Source organism: Asterias rubens, chromosome 20 (assembly GCF_902459465.1).
Source record: "Asterias rubens chromosome 20, eAstRub1.3, whole genome shotgun sequence".
NCBI lineage: Eukaryota > Metazoa > Echinodermata > Asteroidea > Forcipulatida > Asteriidae > Asterias > Asterias rubens.
Window position 1 is genome coordinate 8,483,557 of NC_047081.1, and position 13,219 is coordinate 8,496,775.

Below are 13,219 nucleotides of genomic sequence, written 5' to 3' on the forward strand. Positions count from 1 at the left end.
TCAGCTGACTGGCTCAGAAGTTCACATACCCGCTGTGTTACCTACGGTCTAATTTCTGCTGATTATCTCATAACGAAAAGATTCTTGAATGTTAACTTATGTCAATCAGTTGTCTGTTGATACGTGAACCACCCAGGCCCAGGGGGAGGGACACACACACTTCGGAATGTTGGCCAACAACATGTGGACATTTTCTTTCCTTTTATCTCACACCACCCGCTGTAACTTTAATTGTGGATTGAAGGGTGTCACCTGGTTTCCATTTCGTAGAAAAAGCTACTGAGTAAGCAGTTCACCAAACCCGGCCCCTTGACAAAACTTACATCGCGACATGGCTTATAAAGGCACTGGGCACCTTTGGTAATTGTCAAAGACCAGTCTTCTCACTTGATGATGCATCTTGATGTATTTCAACATGCATAAAATAACTAACAAATAGTGTACATCACGACATGTCTTATAAAGGCACTGGGCACCTTTGGTAAATTGTCAAAGACCAGTCTTCTCACTTCGTGTATCTCAACATATGCATAAAATCACAAACCGTTGGAAATTTGAACTCAATATTGGTATTCGAAGTTGTGAGAGAATAATTGAAGAAAAAACACCCTTGTCGCACTAGTTGTCTGCTATCAAATGCCTTGAATTCGAGACCTCAGTAAAGCATCTGAAAGCACACAACTTCGTGTGACAATGTTTGTTTGTTTTTTCATTATTATCTCGCAACTTCGACGACACATATTGAGCTCAAATTTTCACAGGTTTGATACTTTATGCATATGTTGAGATACACTAAGTGAGAAGACTGTCTTTGACAATTGCCAATAGTACAATAATTAACTTGCAGATCCCCCAATCACAGCATTTGTTCCAACTTGTACACGTGTCAAATGTTTCCACCTGGGACGGTACCCTAAATCGCGTAAAGCACAAACACTTGTGCCTTCTTTCTGTTTACTCCTTACGCTTGTTCATAAAGATCCTTACTTGATGATAAGACTAGGGCCTAATTTCATAGAGCTGCTAAGCACAAAAATTTGCTTAGCATGAAAATTTTGCCTTCATAAAAACAGGATTACCAACCAAATTTCCACGTGATTTTCAGGATACGCAAACAACAGCTGAACACCATGTTACAAGCAATATGCAACAAATGGAAATTTGGTTGGTAGGCCTTTTCACGCTAAGCAAAATTTGGTGCTAAGCAGCTCTAGGAAATTGGGCCCAGTAATTTTTTGCTGACAGAGTGCACTGTACATCCGTGGCACAAAGTGCACCAATTACCAAATCTAAATGCCAAGTCCAATGCCACCAGGGGGGGTGCCTAACGAGAAATTTCCTTTAAAGTCTCATCAGTTTGTGTCCCTCCCTCTTGAAATGCTCTATGCTTAAAGTCATTATTGGCTCATAATTTAGTGCAGTGAAAGTACGACTACTCCGAGATCCGTCTTAGAAACAAGGTCAAGTGGGGGTCTATTTCTTGGTGACGTAGGGACTCGTATCCTGTGGTTGGATTAAAGAGCAAACTGGGTTGAGAAAAGAGTAGACGTTAGGACGCATTGAACCCATCATAAGTTAGGACGAGTTACTCGTCCTAACTCGAGATAGGATTAACCCTAGCGTTTCGTGTAATCGGCTGCAGAACCCAATATCATTCATAGAGCTGCCTTTAAGCACAGAGCAGGATACCAGTCACAAATTATGCACGGTGTGACATATAACGTGAGCTGGTAAGCATAACTGTTTTGTGCTAAGCTACATTTTGTTTCTACGCATTTATATTGTTTATTTTTAATTTATTTGCTTACCTTCAATTATTTGAATGGTTTGTAGATTCGGATGTTTACGTGCTTTTCTCTTCTCCTCCTTCAATGCCTTCTTCTCCAATTTAGCTTGCCTCCGTCTTTCCCGCGCTTCAATTTTCTCATCTCTTGCCAACTGTTTGTCCAATGCTCTTCCAGTCTTTGCCCTCTCTCCTCGACTCTCCTGCCTTTTTTGTTTGTACAAGTTGACTTCCCGGCGGTAGTCATCTTCTGTGAGGGCAATATCTCCAAGGTAACCGTCTGTGAACAAAGAAAGGCACAGATTTAGCGAACAAAATCAATTAAAAAGTTCACGAGTGGAAAGATGTTCATAAAATTGAACCACTCGGGGGCAGGCCAGGAATCAAACGGAGGACACAGATTGGCCTCCATTGCCCTGGGTTGATTTCATAAAAAGTAGTCTTATCTTGAGTGAGTTACTTTTCCTAACTTAGGACTAGGCGTAAGTTTTTAATGTATCCTATAGCTAGTCCTTAGCACTGGTCCTAACTCTTTGTGAAATCGGTCTCAGGGCATGGCTTTGGTGTCCCCTTCAAGATGTTACATCGGCCCTTATCGAAACCAAGTCTCATCTCGAGTTAGGACAAGTTACTTTTCCTAACTTAGGACTAGCCTTAAGTTTTTATTATCTCCGAGGACTAGTCATAAGTTAGGACTAGTCCTAACTCTTTGTGAAATCGACCCTTGTTTGGGTGCATACACACTTGCCCAACCTTACAGTGTTATTATTTGTCCGCCATAATATCTCAAAATGGCTTATGAATTTTTAGGCCAAAAAAAATACCCGCTGAGCTGCTTGCTGCCACGGTTGTGACCGCAGCTCACACCCCGGACGGCCTGAACTCACACGAGATTTATGGATTTATAGTGACTGACCCTTGACCCCTTTCGTCGATCCGATGTGAACTTAGTTCCGTAAATGTTGTTCTTTGTAGGGTTAAACGGTGATCAGTGAGAGGGTTTTTACCGACCAAGTGACTGGTGAACTTGGCCCGGCTGTCTGGCCTCGTTGAACGATACCACCACCAACAATGGTAGCCGTGCCACCAAAACAGCGTATAGGAAAACCTTGCATAAAATAAAGACCCCATCGGTGAACGATTTCCCTTGTATAGCATGCAGAGCAAAATGCTATGCAAAATGTGTCGGTTTCTATTAAAAAAAATTCATTTGTTACTCAATGTTACCGTTCAGTGTGCACAAATTTATTTCAGTCGAAAAAATTCGCTATGAAAAAATGCTCGAAGAAATCGTTCCCTGCATGCTATACCCGTGGATGTTGAACCGTGGTTGAACCCTATAAATGGTACATCAATTCTCCATATATTGACAAAAGATGATTTCTATTTTCAAAATAATGAGATATGAATTCATCACACAGCACACTAAGAAATCAGCTGACGTGTTCTTGCGGGTTTTTTTTTGTTTTTTTTTTTGTTTTTTAGTGGGGGGGGGGGGGGCTGAAGGGGGGGGGGGTTGTGTGGGGTGTCAAGAACCGCCAGGTAAGACAGACATTAAACAAACAAGATTAATGTTGTGTCAAAACTCCCAAACAAACGAACAAAAACAAACAGGCAGTTCTAAAAATATTGACGGTGGACACACTCAGTTTACAAGACATTGTTACGAACAACTTGCAATTTCATAGAGCTGCTTACTACACAAAAATAAATGACGTCACAATGCAAATCCAAGGTGAACACGCAATATGGCCGCCTAAATTTCTTGCTGACCTGTGCAAAAGACCTTTATCGTGGTTCGGCCATATTGACTTTCTCCCATTGGTATCAATGTTACCAAACCCCCTGGAGGCTGGAAGAACCAAATAGTCTGGTTCCTAGTTTCAAAATGATTATTTCTTCAGGAGATCATAGCATATTGATCGAAACGTCGAGTTGAAACCAACGGTTCTTTTCAGAACCACCCCAACTCATAAGAGATAGTCATTACATGGTGTTACCGCAAACCTTTCCATATCGTATTTCCAACAAGCAAAGTTTCAAATCCTACTTAAAATGATTATTAGCAATCATATTTGAAACGAGGAACATGACCAAGATGGAGGCAGCATTACAAAGATCTTTACGCTTGCAACCTAGCACATTTTTCTGCTACAGTAAGCACGAACACAATATGCTTGCACGAGAAACAAATCTCGTATGTGTTTTTTTTTAAAGAGGACTGCATGAAGTGAAAGCATAAACTTTCGGGGGAGTGGAGGAAGGAAAACCTATAAAACCAGGAATTTGTGTGTACGTAAAATTATGGTATTAGATATGTTCCGAATACTACACAGACTTCATGCATGGTTTTGGACAGCCTCGCTGCCATGGGCAGCGCGCCGTATCGATACCTCTCGTCTCGTTATGATCGAGCAAGGCCTGCTGGGGGAAAAATGGCGCGGTGAGATCGATCACCCCTGAGAACGAGGTTGGGTTTGGGGGTTTGATTGAAAGCATTCATCACCAGTGAATCCAATGCAAGGAATTTAGCCTCATGTTGAGACACTAATAAACTTATGAGATTTGAAGATCAAGAGCTTCTTCCTTTTTACAAATCCAGACGAGGTCATGTGGGTTTAAAAGTTAAAAATAGAGTACGATGCCCTTCACTGATCAAGTTTAAGAATTCCAGTAAACAAATTCGAGTTTCGGTATACAGCTGCAGCAGATGGCTCTTCTGGTAAATTGTGACTTCGGTGGCCATTTTGTTTTGCGGCCATACAAAATGCGCAAGGGTCAAAGGTTAGTCTGGGAGATAATAGTCTGGCTCATGGATGTTTGATTTAAGTATACAGCATTAGAGATCGTCAGGGTACATGTTTCTTGGTGTGTGCATTCCTTGGGTATGTGTTGTGACTATACGGTTGGTCGGCCATTTTGTTTTTAAGACCATAAACGAGCGCAATGAACGAAGGGTAGATTGGAAGATAGTTTGGCTCGTGGGTGTTCGGTTGTAGGTATACAGCATTAAAGATTGTCACATTCCCATGGTGTGTTTGGGTAAACTCAGACTTGCCATGGGCCTAATTGGTATGACGTCAATAAGGGGGAAAGCAAATTGAGGATACCATCTGGGGAAGTCTCCAAAGCACTCCCCAATGACACGCATCTTTTCTTCTACTGAATTCAATCATTTCTTAATCTGTCTCCACATTATCTTCCGCCATCTTACTAATTACTTACTAATTTACCTCAACGGGACAGCACCACCAGACGTATAGAGTCAATTAACAGGCTTTGAGATGTGGTTGCTGTCTACTGAACATTGCTAACTGTGATTGCTGTCTGCTGAACATTGTTAATTAAACTAACGACAGACAGTAACTCGTTAACAAACAATAACAGCTTCAAGTCACCTTAGGAGATGAAATGCCGCGACTGCCGCGTTTGAAATCCCAAATGTGGTTACGTAATCATTCTTAATTAGATAATCAAGTTTGTAATTGTTTTAAGGTTTTTTTTTACGCAAGCTAAGTTTGACAACTGTCCCCGTCTCAATGGTCTCGAAAGACTAAAAACTTCAGTCCTGAAGTTATTAAGAATCTGAAAGCACACAAACTTGTGCACCAAGGGTGTTTTTCTTTAGTTATTCTCCTTCAACTTCGATGACCTATGGGATACACCAAGTCAGTTCCTTTAAAGGCAGTGGACACTATTGGTAATTACTCAAAATAGTTATTAGCATGAAACCTTACTTTGTAACGGGTGATGGGGAGAGGTTGATAGTATAACACTTTTTGAGAAACGGCTCCATTTGAAGTAACGTAGTTTTCGAGACAGAAGTAATTTTCCATAAATTTGATTTAGAGACCTCAGATTTAGAATTTGAGGTCTCGAAATCAAGCATCTGAAAACACACAACATCGTGTGACAAGGGTGTTTTTTCTAGCATTATTAACTCGCAACTTCGACGACCGATTGAGCTCAAATTTTCACAGGTTTGTTATTTTGTGCATATATTGAGACACACTAAGTGAAAAGACTGGTCTTTGACAATAAATTAAGACCAGTGTCAAGAGTCTTTAACCATCTACTTGTACATGTACAGTGTATACATGGATGGTGGGTTTATATATATATAGGCCTATGGTTTTCGTCCTTGACTCGTTCATGATTGCTGGTGCAGATAACGGCGTAGGCCTACAGCTCAATCTATAATTATTGAGGTGGATTTCCTGACAAATTCTCTCTCCCATCAGGGACTTGCCGGTAGGCTATACGGGGAAAAGCCTAGGTATATTATGCACGGCTATTATAAAATAAAACGGGAACAATTACTGTTTTTCTTTTGCGTTAGCAATCATTTATGCCTACTGACATTGGACTACGGGCAACACGAGGAGATAAAGTGACACCAATCTGTTAACGAAACTACAGTTAAGTGTAGATTCGCAAAGAATATGATCTACAGTTGGGTGTAGATTCGTATTGGGTGTACTTTCATAAATAGAGTGACGTCACAGAAATAGCTTAATAGGAGTTACTACAAGTTTACAGGCAAGTTTTCTTTCAAGAAGTTCAGAGGTTTGGGTCATGTTTCAACTTCTGTGTGGTAAAGAACAAAACACTGTTGACATAAGCAAAAAATATTCTATAACAGTACGTTTTTACTGGCGGCCTTTCTCCGCGGCCCTGGACCCTCTATACTCGGTTGACTGATGAGACGATGCCGTCAAAAATCACGGTATCACGGCGTATGAGGTCACCGAAGGCCCCGCTACCTATACCGGAAATCAATGACAGAGTTCCCATTGACCTTGGTGTCAAGCCCTGAGGCAGACACCACCCGTGCTCAAATCACTTTAATAAATGCATTTTGTGCGGAAGAAACTTATTTTACTTTTAGCTACTTTTTGTATTTGGCAGCAGGCTCAGTGCAGGTAGACTCGAAAACTTCTTAAAGGAACACATTGCCTTGGGTCAGGCGAGTTGGTCTATAAAAAGTGTTTGAAACCGTTTGATATGAAATGCATATTGTTGGGAAGATGTTATAAAAGTAGAGTACAACAACGAAATTGCACGGTTTTCCTTGTACATTGTGAACTATACACGGCACGCCATTTTGTGGAGTCAAATTTTTGACTCCATAAAATGGCCGACCGTTAGTTCGCAAAGTAACAGGAAAACCACGCAATTTCGAGGCAGGTTTATGTGGATCGTTATAATCTACTTTTTAAACAAATCTGACCATACTGATTTCATAACAAACGGCTTCAAACACTTTTCATGGACCATCTCGCCCTATCCAAGGCAACGTGTCCCTTTAAGTCGATTGGGGGTGACCTGCTTGTTTAGGGATGGTGCTTACTATGGCGTACACAAGCCTTTTCTTTCAAAGAGAACAAGACGAAGGCGTAATAAATGGCAGCGTTTTGTTTTGGTAATATTTGTTCAAGATCAGTATCCCCACTAGGTGAACCACTCCAACATAAATGCATAATATCAGACCTGTGAACAAAGTGGACTCATTTTGGTCATTGATGTTGCAAGAAAATAATGACAGAAAAACACCCTTGTTGCACAAAACTATGCTTCCAGATGCCTGAAAGACATCATGCCTGAAGCTTTTCTCAGATTCAAACTTGTGGAGGAAAAATTACTTACAAAGTTGTTTCTTCAACGTTATAAAAACTATTGCAAAACTGTGACATATTAGAGGGGTATGCACATTCGATTATTTCTGTTAACAAAGCAGACACAAAAAGGTCATCGAAAGTCGGTATATTGAGGGACGTCCTCGTTTTGCCAGTTTTGTGCTAACAAACATTTGAGGTTATACAGTCATAAGTTCAAAATGGTCAAACATCAACGTGTAGAACACCCCTGGCCCCGGGTGACTGACATTGACGGCCCTTTGACATTCAATCACGACACACCGGGTTGTAAATTAACACCCTGTGTGTATATTTTTTTCATTTTGTTTTACTTGATATACAAGCCAAATGACAGCTCCACATTCACAACAATATTTACTGATATCATAAATTAGGATAGATTATGGAGTTATTGGCTTACATTGTACAGCTATGCAAACAAAGTGTCCACCCCATATATACCTGGTTCGAGATTTATGCAATTATGGAAACCCGAGCTTAGGAATAGGACACAATTTCAGAAATCCTGTTTAAGCATAAAAACGTGGCACAGACAATTTGCTTAACAGAAACTGGTTACCAAAGTTTACACTTTTGCAACAGCCGTCGATTCCACAAAACTCTTCCTACCTAACTTAAGACTAATCTTAGGACGTTAGGACGAGTTCCAACCCTGCACTGTAGCATGCAGACCTTAAGATTAATCCTAAGTTAGGACGAGTCACTCGTCCTAACTCGAGATAAGACGAGTCCTAACTCTTTGTGAAATCGACCCCCTGGTGCCGCCCTACTCGTTAATTGCTTAGCAAAGATTGCTAATCAGTATTTCCCGCTTAACAACTTTATGACTTTAAACTGCAGTATTGATGGCCATTTTTAATTAAAATGCTTGGCGGCCACATTTGAAAGAATTACAATTATAACAAATAAGAAGGCCCTCATCCTCCTCTTTTTGGAGATACCCGGACGATCAACTGGTATTGTTTGTTTACTTGGCCTTAGGGAATCTGTTCGTCAAGCTCTTTATAAGACTCACCTTCTGTGTTAATTTTTTATTTCTTGTATGCGCGCTAAGATCTTGTTGGATACTGCAAGCGGCTGCTAAAAATGTTCATTGGTAATGCCGGTCCTACTACTTGCCGTCAACTCGCCGACTTGCCGTCAACTCGCCGTCAACTCATTTTCGTGCCGTCAACTCATTAAATTTACATGAAAAATCTATAAAAAGGGGGCACGGAAGTGTTAAGTCTGGGCTAAACTACATATTTCTCATGGTTTTCGGTACAAATTCATTCACAAAAACGACTTTGTGTTGATAAAAAAAAAGTACCAATCATTGACATCTTGGGCCAAGACTAATCATTGTGAAAAAGCAAGATGGCGGCCGACAGTTTTTTGGCTTCGAGAATTTTTTTTCACGAGAAAAAAAATCAACTTTTATTCTGAAATATGACCTAAAACTTACGCGAATGCTCTTTGAGCTGATACTTTACAGTTCTATGCTTCTTTTGTGGATTTTAAATGTATATTGGAGGAGTTGACGGCGAGTTGACGGCGCAAGTGAGTTGACGGCGAGTTGACGGCAAGTAGTAGGACCCGGTAATGCTATTCTCTGTGTTTAAGTTATGGTGAGAAATGTTGTATTAAGTATTATGATTGTAAGAGGTTTTGTATCAAGTATTATGCTGTGTTTTGTTATGGCAGAAGTTGTTCACTGCACAGAAGGATATGTATGTTTAAAACAAAACAAAATGTTTACAAAATACTTATATGAACGAATTCAAACTTAATCCGAGTCGGTTGTTGTTTTCATATAATATTATTGCTTCATACTGTCTCTAAAAAGTGGGCAAGGCGTGACTTTGGAGATTTTTGGGAATTAGCATGATGTTGATCAGGGCCCAAAAAGCTGTTTAAGCAGAAAATACTGATTGACAGTTTTCTTTTCTAAGCAAAAACCGAGTGGGGCACCAGTCACAACATTGTCAACTTGGTGTAATTTTGGCTGGTAACCTGGTTCTGTTTAGCAATACTTTCTGTGATTAGCACGTTTTGTGTGCTTATGGGCTTAGTGGAATTGGGCCCTGGTGCCGTTTTCACAAAGAGCCAAGGTTGATCTTAAAGACAGTGGACACTATTGGTAGTTGTCAAAGACTTGTCTTCACAGTGGGTGTATCTCAACATATGCATAAAATAACAAACCTGTGAAAATTGAGCTCAATCGGTCGTCGAATTTGCGAGATAATAATGAAAGAAAAAAACACCCTTGTCACACGAAGTTGTGTGCTTTCTGATGCTTGATTTCGAGACCTCAAATTATTCTAAACTTGAGGTCTCGAAATCAAATTGGTGGAAAATTACTTCTTTCTCGAAAACTACGTCACTTCAGAGGGAGCTGTTTCTCACAATGTTTTATACCATCAACCTCTCCCCATTACTCGTAACCAAGAAAGGTTTTATGATGATAATTATTTTGAGTGATTACCAATAGTGTCCACTGCCTTTAACTGCAAATCAATCGTATAGTTGCTGTAAGTAAAGTGTGATGTCACAATACAAATCGCTGTGGTAATACTGACAATTTTGTCTTGCGATGAAATCGGCTCCTGATGGGGAGGTTTCGGGTCTGGTTTTACAAACTAAAAAACCGTATTCAACAAAACCATAACCATGTCTAGATGGGGTGTGTATTTAAACACATCACATTGAACCCCAACCACGTGGGTGTTCTTCAATATCCTAATTTTTGAACGCTTTGACCCATTTCATTTCTGCGTAGTAGCAGAAACAAGGCTAGCCATTTCCCCGGTTTTACCTACCTCCATGGTTTTACAAACCAACACCGAATCCACCAAAACCATTAAGGAATATGGATTTTGAACATAGCACATTCAACACCAACCACATGACGTGGGTGTTCTTCAATATCCTTAATATTTTAATGTTGTGCACTTGACCGATTTCATGTCCGCGTGGTCAAAACAAGGCTATCCATTTCCTTAGGTTTTAACAAACCAAAACCGAATTCACAAAAACCATAATCATTATGGGATATGGATTTAAAACACAATCATTGCAGTAGATTGAACACCCACGTACCCTATTAATTTTCCATGTATACTTTTGACCGATTTCATTTCTGCCTAAAGTCAAAGCAAGCAATTTTCCCCGTTGACACATTTAAATAACATTATTATTAGATCAAAAACTTCAAGACTAATTCAATTGTCACAAACACATCACATTGACCCCAGCCTCTCCTCCCCGCCCGAACCCGTTCTGATTGTGACGTCATTTACATGTTTGATGGGAAAAGGCAACGGACCAAAAGGTAAAGCAACGGTTGTTTTCGTATTCGTGAAAGTATTTTTGTATTTATTGAGTGTAACAAATAGTTTCGACCCTGGCAGCAGAGTTTTTTTTTTTTTTTTTTTTTTTTTTTTTGAATTATTGATAATAATTACTTGTAGTTCCCCTTGTGGAATAGCAATAAACTACTGACATCCATGCCCCCTTCCATCAAAATGGGGTCAGACTTATTTCCCCCAACAACCATCAATCCAAGTTCAAGCCCTCTGGCTTGATCGAAAAACAAGCTGATGCAACAAAACAGTTTAGCGAGAATTAGTAAACAAACAAAAACACAAGCTCATCCCTCACCCGCTTTACATGGATCTGCAAAATCCTCGTCTTTAAAACTGGACTCCCAGTAGAATGTCTTCCCATCTCCCTTGTGTCCTCCTTTGTTGCCTTCTTCGTCAACCTCCTTGGGGTGATGGTGCCGAGTTAACTTTACCTTATCATCCGTGGAGTCGTGTGCATCGCTCGACCGAACATGAAGCAAGCACAGCCCAAGAACGGTAACGAAAAACGTCCGATAAAGATACTGGGTTAAGATTTGTTGTTTCACCATCTTCAACGAGCCGATGGATAGATGAGAGAAGATACAAGTCACTCGCTCCAAGAAAGATCTTTGAAGTCTACGATGAAGTTGACCGTGTACAGGGTTGTTACTTAGCCCGTACAATTTGTTGGTGTTAGTCGACCTGACGTGGTGGGTTCCTCGACAAGAAATCGCCCCGTGTACTGCTGCTGGAAGTCTTACGATGCACTCGTGGAATGCAAGGTGTTTATATCTTGTTACTCGCTTATCGGAACAGCTGACTAGTTCGTTGGAAACACGGTATTCAAAACATTAGCGGGATGCCGCACGCGTTGAGGGGTGCTGAACTGATGAACTTTCAACGTTTGCAAGGTTGTGTGGCGAGAATAGTGTAGTTCCTGTGTATCTTAACCAACATCTAGCACGCATTGGGTGCTTGTGGTGGTGGCATGGCGAAGTCCATACTCTATCAATCAGCGAACTTAACTAAAGCACGAGCTATGTATAGGCTAGGAGTCTATACCTACTTGACTGGGATTTAAGCCTTCGTGTTGAGTATTTAACGCAAAGACAAGCTCCAGGCACCTGAGACTTTGTACACAGAACCTTTAGTCTTCTGTGCAGAAGGGGTGCTAGAGATCTAGGCGTGGTGAAGTCAGCGCGTAGTAGCGTCAGCAACACAATCTTTTGTATGCTAAAGTCAGTTCTCTGTTGAGGCTTAATTGCGGATTAACACCTTCCTTCGTGACGAGTGTCACTCTTCCTTTAAACACATCAATCCCCACCAACAGCAAGTCTTTTCACAGAGCAGGAACAAGAGTTATTAATTATAATCCGATTCAGAAAACGATACGCTACGGTTGTCTGTAACTGAAGAAAAATTTGTCCAAAGCGCAGGGTTTTGTTTTTTTTTGTAACGAAGGAAGATGGAAGGTGGTTCGAACTTGAAAAAGATCCGACGAGGAAACAAACTATGAATCCGTTAAGAGGAGCTTGGTGACAGGGTTTATGGAACACAGAGCCACCGAAGATAGCAGGATTTGTTCGGTACAACCTGTACAGTCAGACATGCATTCTACTCTAGCTGCCAGCAGCACTCCGCACTCACCAAGACTTTGAGAACTGAATGTCAACTTGATAGCAACACGGAGTGCTAGGTATGTTGCTAGCTGGGGTCCCAGTGGTGGATGTGTGTGGTTTGTGGAAACTACTTTGCTTACGTAGGTTATCCGGCTGCTTGCCGGCTATGCACACGCTGTCGTTAGATTAGCACTGACAGCTGGGAAAGAGAAGCAAGGCCAAAAAACTCGGAAACTCTTAGTTAGACTTGCCCTAGGTCGATCGCTTATTTTTGACGCGATGTGCGTGCGGTGATTGTCGAGACGTGGGTTAGCTTTGGGTGCGTTCGTTTAGCTTCCCTGGGTCGACCCCGGTGTGTGGCGGTTTTTTTTGTGCAGATAATATTACCCACGTTCGTCCTGGAAAAAAACCCACCACACACCGGGGTCGACCCAGGGAAGCTAAACGAACGCACCCTTTATGGTTGCAGTGGCAGTCTTTCTTGTGGTACGTTTGTTATTCATCCATGTTATTTTTATTGTACTCAAAATGCAAATCTAAACCTAATAGAAGTATCTTCTCTTTAACATCAGTGATGTCTACCTTTAAATTACTCAACGACCAAATTACGGTTCAATCGTTGAGTGAGAAAGGAAAACATTACAGCTACGGCTAACGGCTAGATCTCTCCGCCCAGAATGCGTTGGACTATAAGATGTCCCTAGCAACAGTCGCAGCCGTAACTATAGCAGCCTAGTCGGGATAGGCCTACGGCTTATGCTCATTCGCTGCTATGCTGAAGATTAACTCGATCTTGACCAGAGAGGGCGCTGCTCATAATACTCGGCCCCGCGACGC

At 41.1% G+C, this 13,219-nt stretch overlaps 1 protein-coding gene across 1 annotated transcript in view; it reads right to left on the reverse strand.

The window, feature by feature from the left end:
* LOC117303861 (bone morphogenetic protein 1 homolog) overlaps window positions 1-12,606 on the reverse strand; it is a 46,327-nt gene extending 33,721 nt beyond the window's left edge. The window contains exons 1-2 of the mRNA XM_033788255.1: window positions 11,080-12,606; window positions 1,809-2,063 (exon numbers count right to left, since the gene is read on the reverse strand). Of these exons, the coding sequence (XP_033644146.1) occupies window positions 1,809-2,063; window positions 11,080-11,332 (508 nt within the window). The 5' untranslated portion in view covers window positions 11,333-12,606. The remainder of the gene's footprint in view (window positions 1-1,808; window positions 2,064-11,079) is intronic.
* Window positions 12,607-13,219: the final 613 nt, after the last annotated feature.